Raw genomic sequence first — 20,260 nt, 5'->3', positions numbered from 1 at the left:
GTCACTTATGTGTGTGAATGACCAGTTGAATAAACACACATGCAAAATATATATAATATTAATATGTGTCACATATACATATATTAATAATAAAAGTACTCACACAGGTAATGTCCAGATGTTAAACTGTGAAACCATGTGATAAATCCATTTATCATGAACCTTTGACCAGTTCACCTGACCTCTGCTCACAAACATTCCAAACTCATGAGCAGTTTCAAACAACTCTCATTACTTTTATTAAATCACCTTGCTCGCCTCCATTTTTCTGCAAATACAGACTTCCATTCTCACTCCCAAATTATATTTGCCTAGAGTGGGCAGCATTCAACCCTGGGCCATTGAGAGCTTTTACAATATCTCATGGCCATGGTGGGAGCCAGCACTCATTCCTAGCCCTGTAAGGCTTGATATAATAGACCTTTTGAGCTATTGTAAACCTATGTTAAGGCATTTTTTGGGGGGGGGGGTTTGCTCCCTCTGAATCCTGTTGGACTCCAAGTAACTAATGCAGCTGGCTTTACAGGAGGTCACAAGAAATGGCCCCAATAAAAGTTTTTTTCTAATTTCTAAAACATTCCTAAAATAGTTATTTAACAAATATATTATATTCTGAATGCATGATGGGATTGTGTGATATTAAAGTTTTACCAGTTGTGCGTAGGGATGAATTCACATGTAGTTGCACACTTTGAGAGTAACGGACCATTGAGCCACTAAGACGTTTCCATGATAACACCTACATATTTCAAATATGTTATATACTGGGATGAGTAGGGAAAGTCTAGTGTTTGTTCTGGGTTGGGATTTCTTGTCTATGATGTATGGATGAAAATTTTATGTACTCTTACATTTTGCATTTGTACACTTGCACCAATTATAATAGGTGTACTATCTAAAATGAGGAGGGGGGGGCATATATTTAGAGTAGATTAAGCAATGAGCCTACAATCTGGAACATAAAACAAAAGAAGACTGCACCTGTAATTCACCCTCAAGCACACTAAGAAGAAATAGCAGGTCATCTCGAGAGAGGTCCTCTCCTTTCTTGGAATATCTTTTCTGTTTTTTCTCATATTCAGGACTTCTTTGGATGGTGCAGGTTTCTTTCTCCTTTTGTCCCCTTTTCATGTTTACTCTCCCAGCATAAGGAGTATCGTCCTTATGGTGGCCTCTTATCTTTTGCTGGCACTGTTTGGATTTGGTTGGACTTTCTGTGCTGTTACTTCTGGAGCACATGTGTATGTCCCTGGAGCTGGAAGGAGTGGGAAAAAAGTGAAATATTTTAACCATCATTGAACATAGAGAATTACCGGTGGTGGCATTTACCTCAGAACAAAGGGTCCACAAAAGTCTGCATATGCCACTTAAGTGGAACAGAATATTAATGGTATAAACGGTTCATAAGCAGACTGACCAAGTCTCCTGGTGTGTCAGGAAGATACTCATTTACAAGCAAAAAGCTTCCAACTCCTGATTTTTTAATGTTATATCCTGCAACAGCAATGCTCCTTCTCCTGCTTGGTCCCAGCCATTCCAATTCCTTTCTCAGGTGCCTTACTGTGGGCCCTGAGGGAGAATTGGAGGGTTCAGTGCACTTCTTGCTCTCTGTGTTGGTGTGCATGCAGCTAGTCCCGCCCCCGGCAATAGGAAGCAGGCGCTCACATGCACTCACACACACTGCCCATTCGGTCTATCCTGCTTGCACTTTGCAGCAGACAGGTGGGGGGGGGGGGGGGGAGGATGTTCACTGGTTGCAATGTAGTGCTGGGTATCTCTGTGTCCATACTGCTCTTGCCAGAACTGTGACCGCTGTGCACATTCAGCAGAGATGCATCAAGGAGGCATATGTCGTGTGCCCCAGGCCTGCAACTGATCTCTGAAATTAGTTTGAAAATGTTGGTCAGTATGTCCCTAGGAGTTTGTGTGAACCCACTGCATTGGGATGAACTTTGCCCTAAGGATCTAAATGGATCTTAACTAGGGCATTGTGCCTTGCTGAAATACTGTCTGTCTGCATCACAGGAAACCCAAATTCCAGTGTGAAATATAGACTATGGGAATTTCACTTGATTAAGAGTGTTTTCACTGAGAATAAATTTATAATGTACCATTCTCTGTCTGCTGTTATTGGATATCTTTAGGGAGTAAAGCTCTCTTCCTTTTTGGTAGTAAGCTTTTAGATTTGCCAATCCTCCAGGATTGTCCTGGAGTCTCCAGGAATTAAAGATTAATCTTTAATTAAAGATTATGTCATGTGATGAAACCTCCAGGAAAACATCCAGCCAAAACTGGCAATCCTGTTTTAAGATAAGGCGCAAATGACAGTGTCTAGCCTAACGGAGCCCCAATCCTGACTAGGTCTTCTGAGTGCTATTATTTATATAACTATTACATCCTAAACATTGTTGTCAATAAATTAATACTCTTACAAACATTAAATAACTCAAGGAGCTCAATCTACTCAGCTTCTCAAAAAGAAGGTGATTGGATGATTGTATCACAGTCTATAAATGCCTGTAGGAGGATCAGAAACATGATAATAGAGGTCCCTTCAATCTAGCAAGCAAAGGTATAATTGGGTCCAGTGGCCAGAAATTGAAGCTAGATAAATTCAGACTTGAAAAAAGGTGAAAATATTTAATAGTGAAGGTAATTAGCCACTGGAATAATTTACCAAGGCTTGGGTTGGACTCTCCACCACTGGAAAATTTTAAATTAAGATTGGACATTTTTCTAAAAGATCTCCTCGAGTTCAATCACACCTATCAGATTTGAAATAGTAATTCAGGGAAGTTCTATGGCCTGTATTATGCAGGAGGTCTGACTAGATGGTCACAGTGGTCCCTTCTGGCCAGAATCTGTGAATAAGAATACTCCAGCAGAGTTTTTCCTTTTGTCTGATCCTGAATGAAAATCCTAATCCTAGGTTTATATCTTTAAATAAAGTTGGCTCCTATGATCATAACATAACAAATATAGTAGCATTTTTGGTTTCACTGCAGGAGGAGGATTCAAAGAGTAGAAAAAGGGAGAGAGCTTTTATTTCAACATAAATATGGGATGATTAGTTAAAAGTGACTAAGAACATTTTGGAAAGGTAAGTGGAGTTATGTATCGCTGGAAATTTTCTGTAGTGGTAAAGTCCCATTTTAATAGACACATAATAATTTTAAAGTATCCTTAAAGTCATCTTCCACAGGAGGAAATTTATGGTATTCCTTCTGGTCTTTTGCATTTGTTAGTATAAAGTTGGGGTAGGAGCTCATTGTAAGGCCGGCACCACCTACAGCATCAAGTCTCTCCTCAAAACTTATCTTTTCTGTAATATATTCAGAAGACTGCAACCTAATAATGGGTAGACAGGTGGCATGTTGTGATTACTGCTTCATTGGTTAAGAATTGTGCTTATCCTAAAATTTCTGTTACCCTGTTTCTTATCCCACTACCCAACCCCACCCCACCCAACATGCTTGTTTGTATTATCTGCCTGTTATGTCTTGTCTTTTAGATTGTAACCTCTTTAGTACCGGGATTGTTGTTTACTATATGTGTACAATGCCTATCACAATAGGGCCCTGGCCTGGCCCTCTACAGTCTAGGCATTACCACAGTAAAAGTGGTCAATAAGAATCATATCAACAATACAGAGGTGATGTAGTAAATCCATTATCTGATCACCTATACACCATTATTCTGCAAGTGTAGAATGCCATGAAATGCATAAATGATGCACAAAGCCCTTCTTTATTTTTCTTCTAGTGGATTCTGCATGTTCTTTATGCAGCACCCTGAACTGCAGCTCCTGCTTGTTTTAAGCTGATCATTCCAGGGCTCAAGAAGGCATTTCCTCCCCCAGGTATAGAATTGTCATGTAGGCCAGGTACATTATAGGGAGTTTTCACTTTCTTCTGAAACATTAGGTTTTGCTACAACCAGAAGCAGGATTCTGGACTTGATAGAGCAATGGTCTGACCAGGAATGGCAAGTTCTGTGCTTCCCCTCACTTTCCCCCTGCTTTTACACACAAATGCTCATATCCTTGAGGACCCATGCCATGCACTTTCTTCACAACCAAAGAGGGCTGGCTGAGACCCACTTTGGAGTCTGTTAAGGCAACTTCTTAATCACCAAGACATGTAATTAGTTTACTAATACAAGGTGCTTTTAGGGTGCCCAGATAGCAAGTATGTAAAATAGGGACAGAGTGTGTGTGTGTGTGTGGGGGGGGAGGTAATACGCACCTATATAAGAAAAAGTCTGAATATCAGAACTGTCCCTATAAAATCGGGACATCTGATGACCCTATTGCCAAGTTGCAAACACACCATCAGAGAGCCTGATGTGTTTGCAGTGGAGACTGACCAGAAGAAACCTTTGCAAAGTGTGCTCTTTCATGGTCATGGGAGCACAGCCAGATTTTTTGTAATTCTCTGTTGCAAGGCCAGCAAAACAGTGGATTTCAGTAAGAGTACAGGAAGACCATGCCTACCAGCAAACAATGAAGACTGGCAGCGCTGGAAATTTACCAGACTGGTGACCAGCTCAGGGAGCGGATTAGAAAAACCAGGGAGCAGAATCGCAACTCACTGACATCATGTCTGTTTTAGGAGGAGTTTGACTGGATGCTGGGCATTGTGCTGAGCCTGGAGCCAGTGGTGGTGCATGATGACCTTGTCAGCCAGGATGGTGCCCTCCTGGCCCCAGAACCCAGCATGGGAACTAATGGGAGCCAGCAGCCACTGCCAAGTGAGGGCAGTTAAGTGACGTTGTTGCTGAAACTGGTCCCCCAGGAGGCTGTGTTACAGAAGCAGCAGCAGCACATCTTGGGACCATACTTTGAGGAGCTGATTGTTGGCCCACGGAGGACAAGCCTGCTTTGGAGCCTGCAGCAGACAAAGGAAGCGATGGAAGCTGCTGTAGAGCCTGCTAAGTTCCATTTTAATGTTTATTAATATAGGAATGGGAGGGATTTCTGCTCTGTGAACCAGTCAAAAGTTATGAGAAGCCCCAGCGAGCTGCATGTATCCATTGATGGTGGATTGTATCCCAACGCCTTCACTTCACGCACCCCAGCCCACCCCACCATGTGGAGTTCAAAATTACAACTGGGAAATGCAAGCAGTAAAAACGCCTTGAAAGTGAATTTTTACTGGAAAGGTGCAGAGTTTTGCTAGGGCTGTTCCTGTTTCCTAAAATTAATAACCTCACATTGCCGCACTTGTAAGTACACCATTCTCAAACCATTCAACAGTGGAATGAGCCACTTGGAAACAGTGAACTCTTGACTGTGTGTGTGTGTGTGTGTGTGTGTGTGTGTGTGTGTGTGTGTGTGTGTGTGTGTGTGTGTGTGTGTGTGTGTGTGTGTGTGTGTGTGTGTGATTCACAAATCTAGTCCATTTTAATTAAAGGCAGTCCATAGGTGACAAAATAATTTCTCCCAAATTTGACTGGGGTTTGAAATTTTAGTTCAGAAATACGCCTGGTGGGGTGGGGGCCTAGGAGGGAGGCTGCGGAGGTGTATGTGTTTCCATGCAGCCATAACTGGCTAAGCTATTTGGAAGCTAATGGAGCAAGCATGCTGTTGATTCCCTTATGAATTCTGACCCAATCCCTGGAGCTGATAGATGCAGGCTTTTCCTGAAGCAGGAACTCCAGACAGATAGTCACATTTTGGGAAAAGGCGTATTTCCCAGGGACACCTCAGCAGCTGACCAGCCTACTCCACTCATAGATGTGCTGTTCAGTCACTATCCATTTGAATACTTCTGTTGCATACACTTCAGGTGTCCCACTGGTAGCTTGGAATAGCATCTCCCCATGCCATTTGGGCACCACCAAAATATGTCCTCTAAAATAATGAAGGCCTGAAATGATCGGGGAAAAAAAGCTTTTTTAGCATGGTCATTGATGTCCCCGCACCCAAAATCCAAGTAGTTCTGCAATTTTTAGAAAACCATAAACAGCTTTGAATTTTTAACTTACCTTTGTCTCTGCTCTTCTTTCATTGTGATTAACCAGGCAGTGTCCAGGGAGCTTCTGTGATCTGAAGCATCCTTCTCACAATATACAGTAACTCCTCACTTAAAGTTGTCCCGGTTAATGTTGTTTCGTTGTTATGTTGATGATCAATTAGGGAACATGGTCATTTTAAAGTTGTGCGGTGCTCCACTATTACGTTGTTCGGCTGCCTGTTCCCCCCGCCACCAGTGCCTGCCGGCAGCCCCCACAGATCAGCGCCTTTCCCCTCCTCCCCCCGCCCACGGCAATCAGCTGGCTTGCGGTGTTTAGGAGGCAGGAGGGAGTGGGGAGGAGCGAGGACTCGGCACACAGGCTCCCCCTCCCTCCCCTGCCTCCTGAACACTGTAAACCAATTGATTGCTCTGGGTGGGAGGGGGAGCCTGCATGCGAAGTCCTCGAGCCTCCCTACTCCCTCCCGTGCCTCCTGCCTGCAGCAATCAGCTGTCTTGCAGCTTTCAGAAGGGAGGGGAGGGAGGGGGGAGGAGCGAGGATGCAGCGTGCAAAGTAAAGAGGGAAGAAGAGGAGGGGGTAGAAGAGGCAGGTCAAGGGTGGGAGGGGTGGAGTGGATGGGCTGAGGGTTGAGCCCCCTACCCCCGGCAAAGCCAGTGCCTGTGCTTGCAAGAACAGCGAAAGGAGCAGCCGGACAATCCATCCTCTTCCACTCTGTGACTCCACCACCTCAACCAAGCTTCATACTCGGCAGTGATGACTATAGTATTAAATTGTTTCCTTAAAATGGTTTAAAACTTATACCTGTATTAAATTGCTTGTTTAAAATGTATATAATGCCTTTTGTCTGGCAAAAAAAATATTTCCCTGGAACCTACCCCCCGCCCCTTTACATAAATTCTTATGGGGAAATTGGATTTGCTTAACATCATTTCACTTAAAGTCGCATTTTCAGGAACATAACTACAACATTAAGTGAGGAGTTACTGTACTGAAGTTTAGTTTGGAAAAGTAACATTTTATGTCCTTGGAATTCCACAAGGAGTTTTCTTGTTCTCCTTCACTGAGCTATTTGAGACAATAACCCTCTGCCTTGTCCTAGTCCAGCCCCTCGACGTCTACAGGCTACGGAACCTCCACAGCTCTCCTACACTGTGGTAGAAGCCTGGGCCAATGTACTTTCATGGATCATTCCAAGAGGAAGCATTTCCATGATAAACTTATGGTTTAAGTTCTGGACAGGGCCAACAGGCAGGTCCAGCACCAAAGACAAGAGGACTTGTGGCTAGAGAAAAGGCATGAGGAGAGGCAGGAGGAAAAGGAGAGGCTGGCTGCACAGCTTGAGGATAGGGTTTCAGCACAGGAGCAGGTACTTCCTTCACAGTTCCTGAAACAGGAATGGTGGCAAAGGGAGAAGAACAGAGCTCATCAGAAAGAGATCTGTTTGAGCATCTGGTATCACTAATGATCACAAGGGTACCAGCTCCTGCTGCATCACCCACACCATGGCCTGAGTCCCATGTGATGCTGTCCCGAAACAACTTGGAAATGTCTATGACTGGGTGGCCCATGCAAGCAAGCCCCATGAGCAGCTGGGCAGGGCAACTTTGCCCCATGCAGTCCTCTGTATTGCTCCCTCCCCTGTGGATGCCTCCACCCCCTCCCTGGCACCAAGTGCATAGCAATTGGGAAGGGAAAGCAGGAAACATGCCATAGCAAGGAGTTTCTGTCTTGCACATGGTTTACTTGCCTGCACTTGTTCATGTACCCTTTTTTTTTTTTTTTTTTTTTTTTTTAAGTTCTGTTGTTACTGTTGTTTTGATGTGGTAATGGCAGCTGGCCTGCCTGGCAGTGGGTAAATGTTGTACTTTCCCAATATATGTTTATAAATTAAGCTTTTTATTTATCAAGCAAGTTTATTGTTATCAATGCATCACGTCATACAATGTATATTTCAAATAATAAAGTTAAACACAGGATCAGGAACAATTAGGAATTAGTATGCAAAGAGTATTCCAGTTAGTTACATCAATCTGTACTGTGACTCGCCCTCCCTCCCACATTGTTTGTGAAGATAAGGTTAAAAAAAAAAACACCTTATTGTGCTGGCTTGCTGTTCAGTCTGTAGTGGATGTTCTGGGCTACTTTGGGTCCCTGTCCGTGTTACAGCTATATGAGATGCCAGATGAATATTTGTACACACAAATTATTAGGTTGCACATTGAGTGAGTGATTTCTTTCTACTTTCAGATTTGATGATCATGCTGTCAGTTGATTTGATATTTTGGGAAACCTCCAACAGTGACTGAACAACCACTAATGAAAATCTTCCTGTTTCAGCAGACACTGTCCCTTTTTGTGCAGCAAACAAAGAACTGCTGCAGGAGTGAAAAACATAGACTTCATCCACACATCTTGAAATTCTTCCCTTTCTCTTCCAAAGTGTCAGATCCCTCCCTGCCACCCCAATTCCAGTTGCAACATGGCATATTGGTTGACCTTCTCAGTGCTCTTGACAGTTTAGACAGACCAGTGACTGCAGCGTACTATACTGTGGCCACTGCAGAGAGATAATCCATTGTAGTGCAGTTTAGGCTGGTTTTCTGTAAGGTTAGTCAGCTTTTGAATGGTTCCAGTGTAACTTACAAACTGGAACAAAGTCATTTTTAACTTTCCACTTGTGTTTTTACCTTTTTACATTGAGCAACATTTTCCACCCAGTTTTATTTTTAAATAGGACCTGAAGTACCATGAAGTTTCTGGATATCAGCTGCCTCATGGCACCCTAAAGGGTCTGTCATCTCTTCAGAGCCAGGGTTCTGAACGTTAGCTAAATGAGTGGAAAATCTTCCTCTCTGTGTGCCTGTCTCTTAGTGTACGCTATAATAACCACATCAAGAGGACCTACTTATACCAGAGATGTCTTGCAATGTGGTTAAAACACTCTTCCCTCTTGTAGCAGAGATGGTAGTTCACCATACTGAGGCAATGTTAACTTCCCCTATAATCCCCATTGGAGGACAGAGCTCTCAGCTGTACCGTGTTTCATGGTATTTTCTTTCTTTGAGCTAAATCAGGATCCCCATTACTCTGTACCAACAACTAGGGTGGTACTAGAGCACAGAATAACAGCTGGTAGCAGCTGGGTAAGGAGAGGAGGAGGAGACCTGACTCAAAGCACACCATCTTGCATGTCTGTGTGTTAATATTTATCTTTTGTAAAACAGTCTCTAGAGAGCAATGGTACTTGTACATTCTAGCTACAACATTATAAGGGGATCAGGTGCTTGCTACCTATTAAGCTTGTCATTATTCCCATGTGGAACTCTTGCTAGCCAGCTAGGTGATCTTTGCCCGTTTACTTGTTTTCGGATGATGCATTGTCTGCCTCCTTGGTAGTGTTTGCAGAGGCATCTTGGTGTACATGGCAGAGTGATCCTGTCACAGTCACATTGTCAGACCTGAATTGAGTGGGTGTTAAATTGCAGCATTTCTCTCTCTCTCTAGTTGGAAAACCAGTTGAGGGAAGTAATTTCTTCAAATAGGTTTGAGACCTTAGGATCTGCTCTCATTGTGTGGGTCTTTAAAATTGTTTTTTTAATCTTCTAACATGAATGTTCTTTTACATTTAAGAAAGAAATCTTAGTGATGGGCTAATCTATAGGATCAGAATATGCTTTCCTTAAGAGCCACAATAACAAATGATTGAATGTTTCTATGACATTAATTTGGTCTCCACCCTCTCAATCACATTGTGAAAGAGATGAAATTGCATTTGTCTCTTTGGCAGCAGTGAACAAGCAGGTGGCTTAGAAATCCCCACTGTTTTTGTGGGAAAGACAGAAATATCCTGCAGAGATGACTTCACCACAGATACCGGAGGGTTTTAAGAAACATCCATCTTTTTTTTTTTTCCTTTTCCCATCAGTATTTTCTCTCTTTAGCCAGTGATTGACTTATGAGCTAACAAAATCGCTTACAGGAGCAAGTATTCTATTAATCCCATGGTAAGGATCCTGGATTGTTGAGAACTTGATATTCCTTCCAAGAGTCCATGACTAAGCAAGGAATTATGTGTTTCTTTTTCTAAACCTCTCTTATTTAAAGGGATATAGTCAAAATAAGGGAGCCTTTTCTTCAACAGCTAACTCACCTGGGAGCTCTCAAGGATTCAGCGAGCACTTCTGTTCCTCCACAGGGTCTGTAAGTTGGAACTAAGTATCCAGGAGATCCAAGGGCAGGACAGGTCCCCTGCTTGCTCCCCAGTGAGTCTCTTGGCATGGTATCACAGGAGAGTCAAACTGCTGTCACAGGGAGAATAAACAAGCAGCCTGCATTTCTCTCTGTAACAGGGTCTTGTTAAAACTTGGGACCCCTGGTCTTAGCTTCTCAAGGATCCTGCAGCAGCAGTTTTACATAATTCAGGAGAGTAGTTATTCAAACTGGGCAAGAATCTGGCTCCAAGAGATCACGTCAAATGTTTCCAAAAAAAGAAAGAGAGCACCTTGAAAGCCATTTCTGTGGTGGAGCCTGGTAAGTTCTTTCAACTGACCAATGTTCAGTTTACCATATTTTTGGCTGAGGGAGTCCATTTGGGTCAAAGGATGACACTGGGTCTTTGAAATACATCAGAGAGAATTCTTCCGTAGCAATGTGCTCAGGCTAAAAGTGGTGTGATATACCCTGCTTCCATATAAACTAGGTTCCTTCGTCACTATGCCTTGCTGAGATCTGGCCCTGGAAGCCAATGTAAGCCAGCAGAAGAGCACTTAAAGCACGTCTCCAAAAAAACTCTCCTAGGCTGATGGGCAGACTTGAGTCTTTGCATCATTCATGCCGTTCATGTCCCAAAGAACCAGGAAGTGAGCTGTCAGTGCCACCGAAGTTCAGTCTAGCTTGTGCCTTTCTTCCCTTGTTTAAAGCTGTGGAGAGCCTGGGAAAGGTCTGGAAGGATCACTTGAAGGTCAGACTGATTGATTGTTCTGAATTGGCCTAGGAAGTCTTTTCTTGTTTTAACCAGAATTCTGCAGATACTGTACATACCCTGTAACTACTTGGCAATAAGATGTCTCGCTGTCAGTTTTAAATTTTTGAGCCTTAATCTTCAGATCAGGGATCTCCAAATCTTTCATAGTGTGGATTACATCTTAATAGAAAGATCATCTTGTGGATTATGATTACAACAGCTGCCTTCCTTTGTATTAACATAAATCTGAGCCCATGTGACCATGACTGGGAGGGGAAATCTCTTTTATTGCCATTGGCGTATGTTCTTGACGTAGCTACAGCAGTTGCTTACATGGCAAAAGTGATATTAGGAGATAATTGTGATGTATTTTTGGCTTCATATAATTAAAATTAACAGTTGGAAACAGGGAGAAAGAGCAAATACCATGCATCCAGTCAGCCCTCCTCATATGAATAGTGAGTACTCTGTGGCTCGCCAGTGGCTTACAGACCACAGTTTCAGAGTCACTGATTTAGAAGCAATTTTATGTTAATATTGTCGTTTGAGAACTCGAGAACTGGTATTCACGGTATACAGCACTTAGAATGCATGCTACAGTTACCCAAAACACGTGTTAAAGTTTATTTACATTATCAGAAATGTTAAGTGCTATTAAGCATTCATGTTTAATTGTTTCTGATCTTTTTAAAGAGGCATGTTTCCATTCAGAGACTACAAACCTCTTTATGCATTAGATCAAAGTTCACTAACAAAAATGTTCACCCATTCCCAATCTAGAGAACCCATATAGGGCCCAGTCTTTGTCCTCTTGAAGTCAATGGCCAAATTCAGAGATGAGTCTAAGGGTACGTCTACAGTACGAAATTAATATGAAGTTATTTTATACGAATTTTCTCTATCGAGTTCATACATTCAATGTTATTTGTCCCCACTAAAGCGCATGAATTCACCAGAGTGCGTCCACAGTACTGAGGCTAGCATCGAATGGCAGAGCGTTGCACTGTGGTAGCTATCCCACAGTTCCTGCAGTCTCTGCTGCCCATTAGAATTGTGGGTTAAGCTCCCAGTGCATGATGGGGCAGAAACATTCTAGCAAGTTTTTCTGGGTGTGTGCCATCACTCGCACCTCCCTCCGTGAAAGCTACGGCAGACGCCATGCTACCAGCAGACGGTGCAGCACGGGGCACTGCCTGTTTCCTGGTATGTTGAATCCACTTCGAATGTCCTCTCATCTTTCTATCTACTCTTTCATCTAACCATTTCCCACCGTTTCCCGGCCATCGTGAACAGAGCCACACAGCTTCCGCCGCTTTTTCCATGTTGTCTGTCCTGGGCTCCCATGGAAGCTACAAAAGGCAACAATTCCCCGCCATTTCTTGGTCACCGTGAACAGAGCCACACAGCTTCCGACGCAAACTCTTCTTACGTTTCCACCGCAAACTCTGCTCTCACCACTTTTTCCATGTTGTTGGTCCTGGACTCCTGTGGAAGCTACAGAAGGCAACAATTCCCTAATGTTTCTCGGCCATCGTGAACAGAGCCACCCAGACAATCTGGAGAAAGCGGCAGAAGCTGTCCTGGGCTCCCGTGGAAGCTACAGAAGACAACCATTTACTGCCTTTTATCGGCCACCTTGAACCAAACAACTCATTTCGCGCCCTTTTTAAAGGATTACCCATGCAGGCACAATTGTGTGGCAAACATGCTGCAGTTTTGACCTTTGTAAATACCTCGTGCATTATCCAGCAGTATGTTCAGTACTTGCAAAACCGGGAGAAGAAGCGACAACAGTGTGATTACTATACTGATGAGGACATGGACACAGACATTCCTAGATGCACGGCATGTGGCGATTGGGAGATCATGGTGGCATTGGGACAGGTTCATGCCGTGGAATGCCAATTCTGGGCCCGAGAAACAAGCACAGAGTGATGGGACCGCATAGTGTTGCAGGACTGGGATGATTCCCAGTGGCTGCAAAACTTTCATATGTATAGGGCCACTTTAATGGAACTTTGTGACTTGCTGTCCCCTGCCCTGAAGTGCAAAGACACCAGAATGAGAGCAGCCCTGGCCGTTGAGAAGTGAGTGGCTATAGCACTGTGGAAGCTTAAAATGCCCAACTGCTATCGGTCAGTTGGGAATTAGTTTGGAGTGGGCAAATCTACTGTAGGGGCTGCTGTGCTGCAAGTAGCTAATGCAATCACTGAGCAGCTGCTATCAAGGGTAGTGACTTTGGGAAATGTACAGACCACTGTGGATGACTTTAATGTGCTGAGGTTCCCTAACTGCGGTCGGGCGATAGACAGAACGCATATCCCTACCTTGGCCCCGGCACACCGGGGCGGCCAGTACATAAACCACAAGGGGTACTTTTCCATGGTGCTGCAAGCACTGGTGGATCACAAGGAACATTTCACCGACATCAACATGGGATGGTTGAGAAAGGTACATAAATTACTGTTGGGGATGTTGAAATGCCTGTAGTTATCCTTGGGGACCCAGCCTACCCCTTAATGCCGTGGCTCATGAAGCCGTACACAGGCACCCTGGACGGTAGTAAGGAGCAGTTCAACTATAGGTGAGCAAGTGCAGAATGGTGGTGGAGTGTGCTTTTGGATGTTTGAAAGGCGCTGGCGCAGTTTACTGACTTGGTTAGTTCTCAGCACAACCAGTATTCCAATTGTAATTGCTGCTTGTTGTGTGCTCCACAATATCTGTGAGACTTTTATGGCAGGGTGGGAGGTTGAGGCAACTCGCCTGGCTGCCAATTTCGCACAGCCAGACAACAGGTCGATTAGAAGAACGCAGCAGGGGGCTCCGCGCATCAGAGAAGCTTTGAAAGCCAGTTTCATGACTGGCCAGGGTACGGTGTGACAGTTGTGTTTGTTTCTCTTGAAGTTATGCGCATCCTATATATATCTGAAAGGAAATAAAGTCAAAATCATTATAAAACTGTTCTTTATTATTTTATGCACAACACATTGAGAGCAATTATAAGGTAGACTGGGGGAGGAGGGAGTTAGGGGAGTGGTGGAGGAGGGAAGGACAAGTCCAAAAACCAAATCAAAAGTTCACATATCCCAGCTTTCCGGTGCTTGGGTGATCCTCTGGGGTTGAGTGTGTGGGTCCCTGTAGCCTCCCCCTTCATGTTCTTGGGCATCTGGTTGAGGAGGCTGTGGAACTGCGGGAGGAAGGAGTTTGATTATGCAGGGGCTGCAGTGGAAGTCTGTGGTCTTGCTGCCTTTCCTGCATTAGATCCACCATACAGCAGAGCATGTCAGGTTGCTCCCTCATGAGCTTGACTATAGTGTCCTGCCCCTTTCCCATAGCAAGCAATGCCTGGTGGGTTTGCCATATAAAAGGAGGGCCTGCGGGCTCTCTGGGATGATCCCTGCACACAACAACAACACCCCCCTCTCCCCACCAACCGCATGTCTCTGGTCAGGCTCAGAGCAGGGATGAGCCATTTACTCTAAACGTGAACAACCCAGCGCGGCTGGGTTCCCACCCCCAATATGTGGCTCTGATCAGGCTCTCACTCACGAGAAATACCTTCTCCAGGGTCATGGAACAGGAGCCCGCCTTGGGAGTGAAGGGAGGGTATTGGATCCAGCATTAAGATTAGTTCCTGGCTAGGGGGGAAAATGGATTCCCCACTTGCCGCCTGTATACTGTCGTCCTCCTCCTCCTCCTCCTCGCTCTGTGCAACTGCCCCCTTGCAGGTGTCCATGGACAGTGGTGAGGTAGTGGTGGCATCACCCCCTCCCTAATTGAATGGCGCTCACGGTAAAAGCAGAATGTATGGGGCTGTGATCCAGAGCGCCTTTTTGCCTCCCTGGCTTTTTAGTATGCTTGTCTGAGCTCCTTGATTTTTGTACGACACTGCTCTGTGTCCCTGGAGTAGCCTCTTTCCGTCATGGCCCTGGAGACTTTAGCCTAGATATTTGCATTCCTTTTTTGGGAACGTAGTTCTGCCATAACAGACTCATCTCCCCAGCATGCGATGAGATCCAGTACCTCCCGTTTGGATCATGCTGGGGCTCGTCTGCGAATCCGGGACTGCGTGATTTCCTGTGATAGTGGACTCTGCATGGTCGCCTGTGATGGTGGACTGTGCTGATGGTCACCTGTGCTGCTGGTGACCAAACAGGAAATGAAATTCAAAAGTTCCCGGGGCTTTTCCTGCCCACCTGGCTAGTGCATTGGAGTTGAGAGTGTTGACCAGAGCTGTCACAAGGGAGCATCCTGGAATAGCTCCCGGAGGCCAATAATGTTGATTTGCATCCACAATACCTTTAACCCAAGATTGTGATCTCGATTTAAGCACTACTCCACTTGCCTAGGTGAAGTACAGAAATCGAATTAAAGAGCCCTTTAAATTGAAAAAAAAGTTCGGTCATGTGTCTGGAATCATTTTTCTTCGAAATAACTCGGCTAATTTCGAAATAACAGGCTAGTGTAGACCAGGCCTACGATTGTGTAATTTAGACCTTCTAGCCCCCCTTACACAATTCCCAACTGCTGTATAGATATACCCTAAGAGTTGGACCATCACCCAAACACATTATGTTGCACCTTCCTGTTAGTTGCTTTTCTTGCTAAACCAGTCTTTTTTGCACACCTATTTGTTACACCAGCTGTACCTCCTCTTGATTAAGTAAAGGCGTTTCAGCTTTTGTATGTGGGTGGTAGTCTGAGGGACGAGAATGTACACCAGTATAATTTACATGCTGAAGATGCTGGAAGGAAGTAGACTTACTTAGATTCCCCTCTGAATTTGGCCCATTTGAGGATTTTGCCATTGATTTCAGTGCAAGGAAGATTAGAATCAGTGCTTCTGAAGTTAAAACATTTGATACCTGTGTATTATAGCTTGGCTGTGAAGTAGTGATGAGTGACAAGGCTCTGTCATTATATGGCTCTGTTTTCAGGAGTTTATAACTTTTGGGGAGAGAGAGATAGGTTGCTCTTAGCTGAAATTTCTATTGCTTATTCTCCCAAAAGTGGGTTGAGGGGAGGGTCGTTTAACTACATTCAATTGCTTATGAGATCTCAGTGTGTGAAGGGAATATTTTTTCACTATTTAAATGATTCATATGCTTATTTTATATTCAAACACTTTTAAAATAGGTTCTTTCTGATACTTTGAACTTACCCTGGAACTTGGTCCTCAGTGAGGACAAGTGATTTTGATGTGATTTGAAGAAATTTGGTTAGAAAATACAAGTTCTAAGCATTTAAAATGATGGGCTGCATTATCTTTTACTCCCTTTTTAACAGAGATGAGATGCTCACCTGGCATCTTCAGTACCACCCATTGAAATAAAATGCAGCTTTCTTATATTTCAGTTATTATGCCAGGTTGCATTCCACGTACATGTATTTTTGCCTTTTTTATGAGCTTAAGACATAGTTCACATTATTTAATATAGATTTTGTGGTTTAATATTTATTCTGCAGCTGCTGTAATTTAGCGTTCAGTATATAATTATTCTGTAATTATAGGACTATTCAAAGCAAAAGCTGGAAATCATAGAATATCAAGGTTGGAAGGGACCTCAGGAGGTCATGTAGTCCAACCCCCTGCTCAAAGCAGGACCAATCCGTAGACAGATTTTCACCCCAGATCCCTAAATGGTCCCCTGAAGGACTGAATACACAACCCTGGATTTAGCAATCTAGTACTCAAACCACTGAGCTATCCCTCCGCCTACTGCTACATGAAAAGAAAATGTTCCTACTTTACAAATTGTGTACCTAAATGCAGTCTTTATCATTGTACCCTAAAATTAACTGGACAACAGACAACTGTGTAGCAGAAAGACTCAGATCTTATATTTTTACAATACTTGAAGATAAATATGACCCATGTCTGGTTGGGGTTTTTTGTTTTGTTTTGTTTTTTAAAGGAGAAAAGAGAATGGTGTAGAGAAGGTAGACTGGAAGCTTGTGTTTTCTCTTTTTCAGAATACGAGATCAAATATTCAGCAGAATTGGAAGATGGCAAATTCAAAGCTGATTAAACAAATACTTTTTTCAAATGGGTCTCATTAATCTGTGGTGCTCTCATTACTACAGGATATCACTGAGGTAGAGAGTTTAGCAGGATTCAAGAAGGAATTAGACATTAAGGGGCAGGTGGCAAATATCCCCAGCTAAGTATAAAAGGTGACTTTGCCAAAGGGCTGGAAGTTGTGGAGGAATGGAAAATTATATTAGGGACATAGGAGCAACGAGAGGGAAAGCAATGAGCAGACTCCCCCAACATCTTAGATATCTATACAAGAGGAATGACATAATTGGCATCACAGAGACTTGACGGGATAAATTTCATGATTGGCATACTGGAATAAAGGGTGATAGTTTGTTCAGGAAGGACAGGCAGGGAAAAATGGGAGGAGATGCATTGCAAATCAAGAATGTATACACTTGTCCTGAGGTCTAGAAGGAGGTGCGGAGCAAACCAGTTGGAAGTTCCACGGTGAAGATGAAAGGGGGAAAAACAGGGGTGATGTTATGGTAGAGGTCTACTGCAGACCACCAAATCAGGAAGAGGAGGTGGATGAGGCATTTCTAGAACAAATATCAGAAATATTCAGAACACAAGACCTGGACCTGGTAGTGATGGGGGACTATACCTACCCAGACATATTTTAGAAAAGTAATGGCAAAATACAAAATGTTCACTAAGTTCTTGGAATATGTTGAGGATAACTTCTTGCTTCAGAACATGGAGGAAGTAACTGGCGGGGGGAGCTATTTTAGATTTTATTTTGACTAAGGGAGGAATTGCTTGTGAAACTTAGGACTTGTCTGCACTACTGGCCATATCGAAGGGCAATGATCAATCTGGCAGGGGTTGATTTATCGTGTCTAGTATAGACGTGATTGATTGACCGCCGATCCCTCTGGCATTGACTTCGGTACTCCACCTCAATGAAAAGCGCAAGGGGAATCGACAGGAGAGCGTTTCTTGTTGACACACCACAGTGAAGACACCACGGTAAGTAGATCTAAGTATGTCGACTTCGGCTACATTATTCACATAGCTGAAATTGCCTAACTTAGATCGATTCCTCCCTACCCATCTCCGGAGTGTAGACCAGCCCTGAAGGTGGAATGTAACTTAGGTGAATGTGATCATAAGTTCATAGGCTTCATGATTGTAATGAAAGGAAGGACTGAGAGCAGCTGAATAAAGACAAAGGTAAAAAAAAAAAAAAAGCAGACTTTTTAACAAATTCAGAGAACTAGTAGATAATGTCCCCTGGGGAAGAAAATCTAAGGGAATAAGGAGTTCAGGAGAACTGGCATTTTCACAGAGACAATATGAAGGGCACAACAGCAAACTATCCCAATGCAAAGGAAAGTTAGGAAGAATACTAAGAGACTGATATGGCTCCATCAGGAATTCTTTAATGATCTGCAAATCAAAAAGGACTCCTACCAAAAGTGGAAAAGTGGACAGATTTAAGAATGAATGCAAAAGGATAGCACAAGCATATAGGGTCAAAATGAGAGGCTAAGGCACAAAATGAGTTTCACCAAGCAAGAGACATAAAAGGCATTAAGTAGAGGTTCTAGAGATACATTAGGAGCAAGAGAAAGGTGAAAGAGGGTGTAGGACCACTACTTAATGAGGAAGAAGAGCTAATAACACAGGGGTAGGCAACCTATGGCACGTTTGCCGAAGGCAGCACGTGAGCTGATTTTCAGTGGCACTCACACTGCCCAGGTCCTGACCACCAGTCGGGGGGGCTTTGCATTTTAATTTAATTTTAAATGAAGCTTCTTAAACATTTTAAAAGCCTTATTTACTTTACATACAACAATAGTTTAGCTACATATTATAGACGTGTAGAAAGAGACCTTCTAAAAATGTTAAAATGTATTACTGGCACGTGAAACCTTAAATTAAAGTAAATAAATGAAGATTCGGCACACCAGTTCTGAAAGGTTGCTGACCCCGTAATAACACATGACACCTCACCAAGACTGAGGTGTTTAATGCCTATTTTGCATCAGTTTTCTCTAAGAAATTTAATTGTGAATGTATGCTTAACACAATATTAACAACAAGAGGGAAGAACTCAAGCCAGAATAGGAAAGGACTGATTAAAAAGTATCTAGATAATTTAGATGTATTCAAGTTGACAGGGCCTGATAAAAATTTATCCCAGGAAAAAGGAACTAACTGAGACAATCTCAGAACTATTAGCAGTTATCTTTGAGAACTCATGGAGGCTGGGGGAGATCCCAGAGGGCTGGAAAAGAGAAAACGGAATACCTGTCTTTAAAAGGGGGAGTGAAGGGGGTGCAGGAAATTACAGCTTAACTTTGATACCTGGAAAGATACTGGAACAAATTATTAAACAATCAGTTTGTAAGCACCAGAGGATATTAGGTTGATAAATAACAACTAACATGGATTGTCAAGAACAAATCATGCCAAATCAACCTAATTTCCTTCTTAGTGGTGTAGTGGATGCAGGGAAGCAGTAGACATAAACTTGTTTGCATAAGGCTTTGGACACAGTCCCACATTTAAATTCACATAAGTAAACTAGGGAAATGTGGTCTAGATGAAGTTATTATAAAGTGGGTGCATATAACTGGTTGAAAAATCATGCCCTGAGTAATTATCAAAGGTTTTCTGTCAAATTGGGAGGACGTCTGTAGTGGGGTCCCACAGGAGTCAGTCTAGGGTTTGGTACTATTCAATATTTTCATTAACGACTTTGATAAAGAAGTGAAGAGTGTGCTTATAAAGTTTGTGGATGACACCAACATGGGAGAAGTCACAAGAACTTCAGAGGACTGATTTAGAATTTAAAATGACCTTGAAAAATTGGAGAATTGATCTGAAGTCAACTAGATGAAATTCAATAAAGACAAGTGCAAAGTCCATCACTTAGGAAGGAAAAATCAAATATACAACTATAAAATGAGGAATAACTGGGTGGGGGGTAGTACTGCTCAGGGGTTATAGTGGATCACAAATTGAATATGAGCCAAAAATATGAAGGAATTGTGGGAAAATAAAAGCTAATATCGTTCTGGGGTGTATTAACAGTAGTGTCATAAGTAAGACCCGAGAGGTAATTGTTCCACTCAACGTGATGCTAGTGAAGCTCATCTAGAATATTGTGTGCAGTTTTGGGTGCTAATCTTTAAGACAGATGTGGACAAATTGGAGAGCATCTAGGGGAGAGCAACAAAAAATGATAAAGGGCTTAGAAACATGAGTAGGCCCTACCAAATTCGCAGTCCATTTTGGTCAATTTCATGGACATAGGATTTTTAAAATTGTAAATTTCA

At 43.1% G+C, this 20,260-nt stretch overlaps 2 protein-coding genes across 3 annotated transcripts in view; one reads left to right on the top strand and one right to left on the bottom strand.

Annotated features, from left to right (window-relative positions):
- CMSS1 (cms1 ribosomal small subunit homolog) overlaps nucleotides 1-20,260 on the top strand; it is a 385,528-nt gene that overhangs the window by 146,529 nt on the left and 218,739 nt on the right. The gene's annotated exons all lie outside the window — the stretch shown is intronic.
- FILIP1L (filamin A interacting protein 1 like) overlaps nucleotides 1-20,260 on the bottom strand; it is a 320,082-nt gene that overhangs the window by 136,531 nt on the left and 163,291 nt on the right. For both annotated transcript variants that reach the window (XM_050956860.1, XM_050956870.1), the window contains one exon: nucleotides 982-1,255. In XM_050956860.1, coding sequence (XP_050812817.1) covers nucleotides 982-1,239 — 258 coding nt within the window. In that variant the 5' untranslated portion in view covers nucleotides 1,240-1,255. The remainder of the gene's footprint in view (nucleotides 1-981; nucleotides 1,256-20,260) is intronic.

The sequence above is a fragment of the Gopherus flavomarginatus genome, chromosome 1 (assembly GCF_025201925.1).
Source record: "Gopherus flavomarginatus isolate rGopFla2 chromosome 1, rGopFla2.mat.asm, whole genome shotgun sequence".
Taxonomy (NCBI): domain Eukaryota; kingdom Metazoa; phylum Chordata; order Testudines; family Testudinidae; genus Gopherus; species Gopherus flavomarginatus.
This window is presented reverse-complemented; position numbering and strand designations above follow the sequence as displayed.